Below are 9,954 nucleotides of genomic sequence, written 5' to 3'. Positions count from 1 at the left end.
ACTGCCATTCCTGAGCTGCTCTTTACAAGTTTTCCAAGCAGGCACTGTATTTTCCTTTTAACCTGCTGTTTCCTCCCAGCCTTGATGCACTCTGAGAGAACTGCACTATCATTGATCTCTGTGGGTCCTTTTTCTGCTCCCCACTTTACAGGAGCCACCTCCAGCACAGGAGAAAGCAACAACTGATGGAGGAATGTGCAGAACCTCTTCACTCCCCTCCTGCTCACAGCGGCTTTGGGACTCTGGGCTGCTCCTTCTCCTGGCAGCACACGATGGCTCCCTGGGGACCAGGGGAGATCAGCCTGGGGGTGTGGGACAGGCAGAGCCCCTTTGATCTTGGGGTCAGGGGAAGGTCTGCGCTCAGCACTGCCTCCCCAGCCAGCAGCTGCACCCAGACCTGACCCAGCTGGTGCAGCCCCAGCAGTGCTGGGCTCTAGCAGCACCCAGCTGGTGTCACTGGGACAGAGCCCTGCCATGGCCTGGGGACAGCCCAGCCCAGGGAGCACCGTCCCCAGGCCATGCCCAGGGTGTCCCTGGACACCGCTCGCTTCTCACTGCCTTCCTGCACAACAAAGGAGAGCAGCAGCGGAGTAAATCCATGTTGGGTGTTAAATTAGATTATGCCCGGGTTGCCTGGATACTGTGTAATCACTGCCACGACCAAACACAATTTAATACGGGGTAATTGGTAGCCAAGGTTCAGTGCAGGGGAAGCAGGGAACAGTAAATGTTCCAGTGTGGTCAGAGCTCCTGTGGGTGCCACAGGGGCTCCTGGCTCTGCTCCCACAGAACTCCTGCCTCCCATGTCTGGAATCACTTCCTACATGTATTTTATATATGTATTTATATGTATGTATAAACTACCATGTGTTTATTTTATATATAAACACGTATTTTATATATAGAATGCATGCATCTGAATCTCAGCCAGAAGTGCCATTATTAGTTCAACTATCTTCCCTGATTCAGAACAAAACTCCTGAGCAAACAGCCATCTGAAGGGAACAAAAGGAAAGTCTGGAGTGTTTCTATTTCCATGCCTGGGACAAACATTTGCAATCAAAGTGCTTGTTGTGGCTGGCCTAGCAATTCCTCATAGGATAGAAAATAATACACCTCATTCCTCTTGCCACAGGTGAAAATCCATCCCCTGTCTGCCACCACCACAAGAGCTTCTGTTTAATGTGCAAAGCCAGTCACACAGAGGCCAGCAATCCCCAAAATTATTGAGGCTGCTCTGGGCAGTTTGGTAGAAATTGAACACCTTTGACTCTGCACATACAGGGAAGGGGAAAAGCAGAGGGAGTAGAGGCAGCACAGTGGGTGGAGAGGCACCTGTGGCACCAGAGCCACCAGCCTGGCTCCCACAGAAGTATCTGCAAAGACTCATGGAATCATTTAGGTGGGAAAAGCCCTCTAAGATCACCAAGCCCAACTGCTTCCCCAGCACTGCCAAGGCCACCACTAAGCAATATTGTCAGGTGCCACATCTGCACAGTTTTAAATCCCTCCAGCAATGGTGACTGCACCACTTCCCTGGGCAGCCTGGGACAGGGCTGGACAACCCTTTCAAGGAAGGCATTTTCCCTAACATCCAACCTGAACCTCCCCTTCTGCAGCTTGAGGACATTTCCTCTTGTCCTGTCACTTGTAACCCAGGACAAGAGGCTGACTCCCACTCACTTGCCTCCAATCTCCTGTCAGGGAGCTGTGCAGAGCCACAAGGTCCCCCTGAGCCTCCTTTTGTCCAGGCTGAGCCCCTTTCCAGCTCCCTCAGCTGCTCCTCATCAGCCTTGTGCTCCTGACCCTTCCACAGCTCCCTTCCGCCCCTGGGGCAGCACAGAGCACTGAGCCTGGGGAGGCTCAGCAGGGCTGGGCTTTGTGCAGCACACACAGCTGGGACCCCTGCCCTGGCAGCCCTCACTCCCAGTCCATTAAACCTCACCAGGAACGGACAGACAGATGGACACAGCAGCCTGAGCACACACAACTGGGGGCATTTGTGGGGTACAACCTGATGAGCTCTGGGAGATGCTCCTGGGTGCATTTTGCACATTACTGGGGCTAACTGGGCTGGGGCTGATGGGCACAGAGCTGGAGAGGGCAGAGGGGCTGGGTGGGCACCCCTCAGCCTCCCCCCTCTCCAGGGGGCTGCGGGAGCCTGTCCCCAGAGATGGCAGCCCTGCAGCTCCCTGGGGTCACTCACCTCTCACTCAAAGCCACGGTGGGTTTCCCAGCTCGGGAATGTGTCTGATGGCTGGAAACACAGCAGGTGTTTATTGCAGGAATGTGTGACTGGCACCCAGCACAGAGCTGGTGAAACCAGTGATGCAATTCCAGCTGCAGCAGCACCCACTGGTGTGCCAGGCAGCTAAATCAGTCAATCACACATTCCTAAATCGTTCCTAAAAGGCACATGTGCATGGGAGGAGGTGACAGGGACACTGGTCTGCAGTGGCTGCTGGCAGACAGCCGTGCAGAAGCAGGGAGCACAACCAGCTCTGCTTCATCTGGTGTTCAAAAGCCACGTGGATGTGGCACCAGGGCACACGGGCTAGTGGTGGCCTTGGCAGTGCTGGGGGAGTGGCTGGAGATGATGACCTTAGTGGGTTTTTCCAACTTTAAAGATTGCATGATTCCCAAGGCAGAGCACACAGGCACAGAAATTCCACACTCCCACCCTGCACCACCATCCCTCCATCCTGCCTGCTTAGCCAGGACATGCCTGCCTTCCTCAGGCTGCTCTGGATGCAGGGGGCTCTGCAAGGGCCAGAGGAGCCCAGAGCAGCAGCAGCAAGCTGGGCTCACTCAGGCACACACTGGAACTGGGGCCATGGGAATGTGGACAAACCCCACTGTCTGCAGCCGGGTTTGAGCCGTGGGCTCATAGCTCTGCAGCCTCCCCAGCCCCACCGCTCCAGAGAGCAGAGCCAAGCCTGAGCAGTGCACATGGAGGCCAGCACATCACCAGGGAATGACAAAACCTCCCAGTAAAGACAAGGGGAAACTTGCTGAACGCAAAAGCCTTGCTGCTCTCGGGTTCCCTGCTCAGCGGGGACCAAAGCTGTGCCTGCGCTCATTCCGGGCGCTCTGACTTGCTCCAACAAGACTCGCTGCTTCTCCTGGGTGGATCTGGCCACAGCTGGATGCTTGGGTTCACTCCCAGGAAAAAAAAAGGGGCTCATGTTGCACTGAGAAGACACCGAGGCCAAATGTGAGGTTCAGTATCAGTGAGCCAGATCAGCGTGAATACCAAACGTGCTGCGACTTGCAGGGAAACACGCGGGAGCTCAACACTGCTGCGGCTCACGCTTCCCTGACTGAGCCACAGGGGTTTCCAAAGCCATCCTCTGCAGCTTTGGGCAAGCTGAGCTTGAGGGGGCACCTCAGAGCGACCCCAGCCCTGCTCACCAACCCTCAGCCCAGGGCTGAGCGGCACCGGGCTGGCAATTCCCTGTGCCCGGCACGGCAGTACTGCAGGTTTCCACTGACACCCTGGTGAAAGCCACAGGCACGGCCAGAGCTGATGTGAAATGTCACCATGGTTTCCACCTGCACAAACACAGCCAGCAAAGGGGCCTCAGGCTCAAACACCCCTGGGGAGGGGGCTGGAACAGGGCCTGCCATGGCTGCAAACCGTGCCACTGTACCCCAGTGCCAGAACCTCAGCAAAGCCCTGCTGCACCGGCAGGTTTTCCTCCAAAACCAGACCTCAGTGGTGCTGTCACACTGCAATAACAACCCCCCTGGCCAGCAGGGCAAGGAGAGCCCGACACAGCAGGTCTGGGTTAACAAGGAACCCTTTGAAAGACCTGCCGGCACGGCGAGTGCCACGCCGGAGTTACAACCTGCTGCGTGGAAAAGAGCCAAAGTAAACGGGCTCCCAGAGAGCCTCCCGGCAGCAGCAGCACTGGGGTGAGCAATGCAGCTCCCACATCCCCACAGGAACCATTCCAAGCCAGAGCCAGGTCCCAGGGCCACGTGCAGGAGGTGCCAGTGCACACCTGCACCTTCGCACGAGTGCAGCGGCCACAGGAAGAGCAACAGAGGGGGGCTGACCTTTTTTTTTTCCCTTAGAGGTATTTTGGAGCTCATTCATGTCATAAATGCAAGGCTGGAGCTCATCCCTCCCAAATACTGAATTCCTAGAAGACAGTGTTGGAAGAAAGGGAATGTAGGAATAAGGAGCTTTCAGAATTAAGGATGTGAACAGCAGCAGGAAAAATGCTTCTCTCGCCTTCACCAGTGGGACAAGGTGCTGCCCAGTGACTGGAACCACCCCTCACTCCCCCAGTTCTGAGCCCCCTGCCACACACACATGGGCTGGAACGAGATGGCCTTTAAATGTCCCGCCTAGCCCCAACCTTTCTGTGATTCTGCAGGCCAGGGATCACTCAAACATCCTGGCAAAAACTGCAGCTCAAAGATATCTTGGCATGATAAATGGTGATTTCCAGTCTCCTTTCTTCTGCTGAAAGACTGTCTGACTAAAATCTCTCTAGCTGAGTTTGGTTCAGTGCTGGGTCTGCTCATACAGAGCAATCAAAGGATGTGCTCATGAAGCATCTCCATCCCACTCTGTCTGCGGGGACGGTGCAGACACCACCGGGGAGACTCCAATCAGTTATTGGAAATCTTTTGCTCACTCTCAATTCAATCTCTTTCCATATCCAGTTTCAGTTTCACTGTGATAAACAATTAAAAAATTATGTGCTATCAACAACCTCTACCCAACAACACCAAGTTCAGACACAAGCCCACAAGAATTCACACTTGAGAAATGCAAAATGCCTGGTGGTGCTCCTGGAGATCCAGGAGGAGCTCAGCAGAGATGTTCAACCACAGAAACTCCCCAGCAAACCCAGCAGGTGCTTTGTTACGAGCTGCTGAATCATCATGCCAGGTTGCTGATGCCAGCTTTAGTCCAAGACCCCATTATCCTGTCTCCAGACTTGAGCCTTGTGCAGGATGTGGGTGCAAAAGAACCTAACAAGGGACGGCAGGCTCTGGGGCACATTCCCCTCCAGTTAAAAACTGGAGAGCCTGCATGAAATATAAGGAGCTTTTAGAAAAGCATGGAAGGAAAAGCTACCAGCACCCACACAGCTGTTCCAGGGACAGTCCAGACAGAGGGGGTTAAAAGTTCATTTGCAGAAGCAGAACAAAATCTTTAGCTAATTTACACGTTACAGGAAGCCAAGCCCAAAAAACCCAGCGTACACCTACAGGGCTTTTTGTGGTGGTTTGTAATTCTGCAGAATGCTATATTAAAAACAAAAGCAGAGGAGTGAGAGGGAGGCAGAGCTGGCAAGGGCAGGCACAGAGTCCTGCAGGGCTGTCTTGCCTCTGCAGAAGCATCACTGGCTCCTCCACCAAAACACCTGAGGGAGAGGAGAGCAAAGGGGAAACCAAAGGTGCTGCTGCTCCCCACAAGGCTCTGGCACCTCCAGCTCCAGAGCACAGATCACAGAATCACGGAACAACAGAATGGGTTGGGTTGGAAGGGACCTTAAAGCCCAACTCATTCCAACCAGGGAAAAAGGAAAAGGGGTAAAAGAGCACAGTGTGAACCTGACCCAGGACAGGCAAGCCCCAGGCAGGATTCTCCCTGTCCTGCAAGGCAGCATGTGCCTACAGGGAGTCTCCTTCCACATCACGTCCCTTTTACCACCCACAGGAGCACCCAGATCCTTTGGGTCACTTGAACTCCAGGGCTTTGCCTGGATCCAGCACTGCCATGACCCAAAAGGAGCAGAAACAGGCACTGGGCACAAAAATGGCATTCCCAAAGGCAGCAAGGAGGCCCATTGCCTGGCCCGGCCACACCAGCTCAGACAGCTCCCCGTTTGCTTCTGGCAGCCAAAGCAGGCGAGCAGCCCACGAGAGAGGGGCATCTCAGAGGCCTCAGTGGCTCATGGAAATTTCCAGAACGTCCTGGACAAGAATGACTTACTGGAAGCAATACATAAATCAAGCCAATGAATAGTTACCAGACAGCAGCATAAACAGCTGCCACGGGGATGAAATCAGACCTGCTGTGCCAAGAGGCGTCAGCCTCCTTGCCGGCTGCACCTTTGGGGGAAAGCAGCCCAAGGAAGAGCACATTCCTGGGGGAGCTGCCACCCCTGGCCCTGCACAGGTGCCCTGCAGGGTCCTGTTGGGCACAGAGGCAGCGTGGTGGGCACTGGAGCAGCTCCTGCAGGGCAGCGTGGCCCTGGCACAGCGTGGAGCTGCTCACACCAAGCAGAACGAGCCCTGCTGTATCTCTAGGCACAAGACCTGGAGGAATTTCTTCTCCTCCTTTGCCAGCAGTGCCTGGTTGAGCAGCGAGCCCTCCAGAACACGCCAGGCTCCGTGTCCAGCCCCTGCCCCAGTGGGGGTTTTGCTGGATCCCCATGAGCAGCTGCCCTGCAGAGCCCATGGAAACCATGGCCCTGATAAACAGCAAACAATTTGTGCAGGAGATAACAATCGCTGTCATCTTGGTTAAAACACGTAAACTAGAGAACACTGCCACAGCAAAACCAAAGAGAACCAGCCGGTGTTGGCCAGGCCACAGCTGGGAGTGATTAGAGATAATTAATTCTGCTAAACACACGTACACCCAGCTCGGCTGCAGCCTCCTCCGTGCCCTGACCTTGGCACAGGAGCAGTGGGTGCGTGGATCAGGGCGTGTGTGGGGCAGTGCCAGTGATGCCAACCCACAGAAGGGTCTGGGAGCCCCACAGAAGGGGCATGAGCCTGGCACCATCTGTGCTGGAGAACCCGGACCTGCTGCCACAAGAGCAAAGCAAAGCTCAGGTGTCAAATTATGGCCATGCATGAAAAATAATTCCCCAAATGCTTGAAATATAATCAGAGTGAAATCCCCCTGCTCTGCACCTCCACAGCATTGACTCCTGGGTGAGAAAGTACACTACAAAAGAAGGAGACAGGGATGATATTGCAGCTCCACTGACAAAAATGGCAATTTTTGGCAACCAGCTCCACTCCAGTAGCAGCCCTCAGCCCGGCAGTACCACAGGCACCTTGTTTCACTTTGACTTATTTGGCATTAAAACAAATTGGTTTAATCACAGAATCCCAGACTGGCTCAGGCTGGAAGGCTAAAAGGAGCAGGGATGGGGACAGCTCCTGCTCTCTGGGCCATGGAGAACAACTGCCTGGACATGTGGACATGAGGCAGAAAGCAGCACAAATGGGCTTGAAGATGCAGTAAGAGGCAGAAATTGAAATAATCAAAATGCTCCTTGCTCTCTACCCTGTCTGTGCCTGTTCCTGAGATTTGTCCTCTCCCTCCTCTGTGCCCCTCTCTCTGCACCTCAATTCTGTGGCCCCCAGGTGCAATGGGACCCACCACAAGGGCAAGGGCACTGCTGATCCACCTCCAAGGCACTTAGCCTGTCTGATACTGGGCTTAATAATTGCTATTTTTGAACATTTCAGCTTTCTTACCAGTTTTATTACTGCTAACAAAAACTGCAGCTTCATCACATGAGGAGCCCCACATCCCCCATCAGTGCAGCAGAGCACGCACACCCCAAAAACAGAAGTCTGAAACCACCCAAGACAGGCTCTTTCTTTACTTGACCGACTCAGCCCAAGTTCTGGTTTTAGTGTCAGAAATCTCCACAGCAAGACTGTGAGAAATATTTTTTTAGCTCATCTGATAAACATGCAAATCTTGATTATTCATACGTTACTTAAAATAAAAAGCCCAGACAGAAACAGATGAGACAGAGCCCTGCAAGCAGTGCAGCCCAGCTTGGCAGGGGCAGCCAGAGGCCCCTGGCTGTGCCCCTGCTGGCTGTGGGTGCCCTGCTCTCAGCAGCACCAGACCCAGCAGGTCCCACCCTCTGCAGCATCCCCCCGGGGCAGCACGGCCCCTCCCTCCAAACATCTGCTGCAGATGTGAAGCTTTCTCTCCATTCTTGTCTTGAATCTGGCTCAGTGGCACTGCAGCCTCAAGCAGCCCTTTTAGAGAGTATGGGACACAAACCCTGGCGCTGGCTGCCCCATGGGCACTCCTGGATCAGGGCAATGGGCACTCCTGGGTCAGGGCAATGGGCACTCCTGGGTCAGGGCACTGCTCCTGGATCAGAATGCTGCTCCTGGATCAGAATGCTGCCCCTGATCAGAGCAGGAGCTGCAGGAGCAGCCCCAGAGGGATGCTGTGAGCCCACACCCGGGGCTGGCTGTGCCTCTGCCCCCACAGCCCAGGATCCCCCAGGAATGGCACCAGGGCTGGGGAGCTCAGCAGGCTCTCGCTCCTCAGCTTCCTGCCCTTCCATGAGATAATTTTTTTCCTATTAAATAACACTATGAGCTGTTTCTCTTCCTAAAATAGCACACACCACCACACACACTGTTTGTTTGGTTTGAATTCCTTCCCCACTAAAGCAGCACAAACCCCACTGTAAACCTGACTCCACATCTCTACTCCACCACCAGGTTTTTCCTTTAGATGGAATACACTGGAGCAATTACAGATTCCCTGCACACACAAAATCACAGAATCCCAGAACAGTTTGGGTGGGAAGGGACTTAAAGCTCACCCAGTTCCACCCCTGCCATGGGCAGGGACACCTCTCACTACCCCAGGGTGCTCCAAGCCCCATCCACCCTGGCCTGGGACACTTCCAGAGATCCAGGGGCAGCCACAGCTTCTCTGGGCAATCCCGTCTGGCTGATGGGTGCACCTGGAACCACGGGGCCTTGGCTTCAGGCTGTAAATGCAGAAGGTTTGAAACCAACACCTAAACCAGCCATTTGGTTTGTAACAGCCTTGCCAGGGACCCCACGGAGCAGACGCCAGACCTGGTGACAAGAAAGCATCTGGAGTTGTGTTTAAGCCTATTTCAAGGATCATCTGTTATTCTTTCTTTAAAACAGATAACCTGGACTCTTGCAGATCTCCTCCTGAGCAGTTATCCCGATTAAGTCATTCCCCAGCTCTCCAGCCCTGTCTCAGCCCTGCTGCTCCTGCAGCACCGGTGCAAACAGCGAGGGCAGGTCCAACCCTGCAGCCTTGAGGCTGCCACAAACACCCGATGATGCTTTCACTTCTAAAACACTAATCAAAGGTTTCCATGGGAACCTGCAGGAGCAGGAAGAAGATGGGAAATTACAGGTCAGCTCTACCACCGAAAGAAAAAAAATTATCCCATTCCTTCGCCCTCGCAAAGTTTCAAGGTAACACAAAAATATTGATTCATCAGGGTGCAGAAAGGCAGAAAATATACCCCAGAGCAGTCATTTGTTGCGCCAAGAAATCACTTTTAGTCCCTCAATGGCAGGTTTGCACTGAAACCACGTGAGGAGCTTCAGCTCCGCTCTGCCTCCTGGACAGCCTGGGGAGCCAAACCCAGCCCAGGCCATCCAAAGCAACACAAGGTTCCCAGGAGGGAATGGGTTCCTGGTGCTTCCATGGGGCTGGGGCTGGCTGGGCAGCTCCTGTCCCTCATCCCTCCCTCCCTCACCCTCCCTCCCACCCCTCTCGCTCTCTCGGCCCTCGGCTCACTCACACACGCGTTTCCCGTTGCCAACCAGAAATGACTCAACACCACACACACACAAGGAAACTTTTCCACCACCATTAACTTTCAGAGGAAATGGAAAAAGGAGAGAAAAACACATCAGTCATAAACGTACTTTGCCAAATGGTTCATGAGCAAGTGCAGCATCTGCCTGTTTTTCTCCGGGAGCCGATGAACGAGGCTGTGGATCTCTGACACCCTGGACTCCTGATTCTCTAGTTCTGCATGGGGAACAGAAGATGATTTATCTCCACATTAGGGGGTTGTTATGGGAAGAGGCCTAACGCTGTCCCTGACAGACATCCCAGGGAGCAGCTCCATCCCACAGCCAGGCACTGCAGATGCTGCAGTGAGCTGAGAGCAGACACCACGTGAACAGCATGGTGAGCAGGGCAGGGCTGCCTGCAACCAGAGCGGT

The 9,954-nt window shown here is 54.1% G+C and overlaps 1 protein-coding gene across 1 annotated transcript in view; it reads right to left on the bottom strand.

Annotated features, from left to right (window-relative positions):
- The window catches only part of ARHGAP26 (Rho GTPase activating protein 26), an 82,995-nt gene that overhangs the window by 28,823 nt on the left and 44,218 nt on the right, over window positions 1-9,954 (bottom strand). Inside the window, exon 16 of the mRNA XM_005418826.1 lies at window positions 9,652-9,757. Within this exon, the coding sequence (XP_005418883.1) occupies window positions 9,652-9,757 (106 nt within the window). The remainder of the gene's footprint in view (window positions 1-9,651; window positions 9,758-9,954) is intronic.

The sequence above is a fragment of the Geospiza fortis genome, unplaced genomic scaffold (assembly GCF_000277835.1).
Source record: "Geospiza fortis unplaced genomic scaffold, GeoFor_1.0 scaffold55, whole genome shotgun sequence".
NCBI classification, from domain to species: Eukaryota; Metazoa; Chordata; class Aves; order Passeriformes; family Thraupidae; genus Geospiza; species Geospiza fortis.
This window is presented reverse-complemented; position numbering and strand designations above follow the sequence as displayed.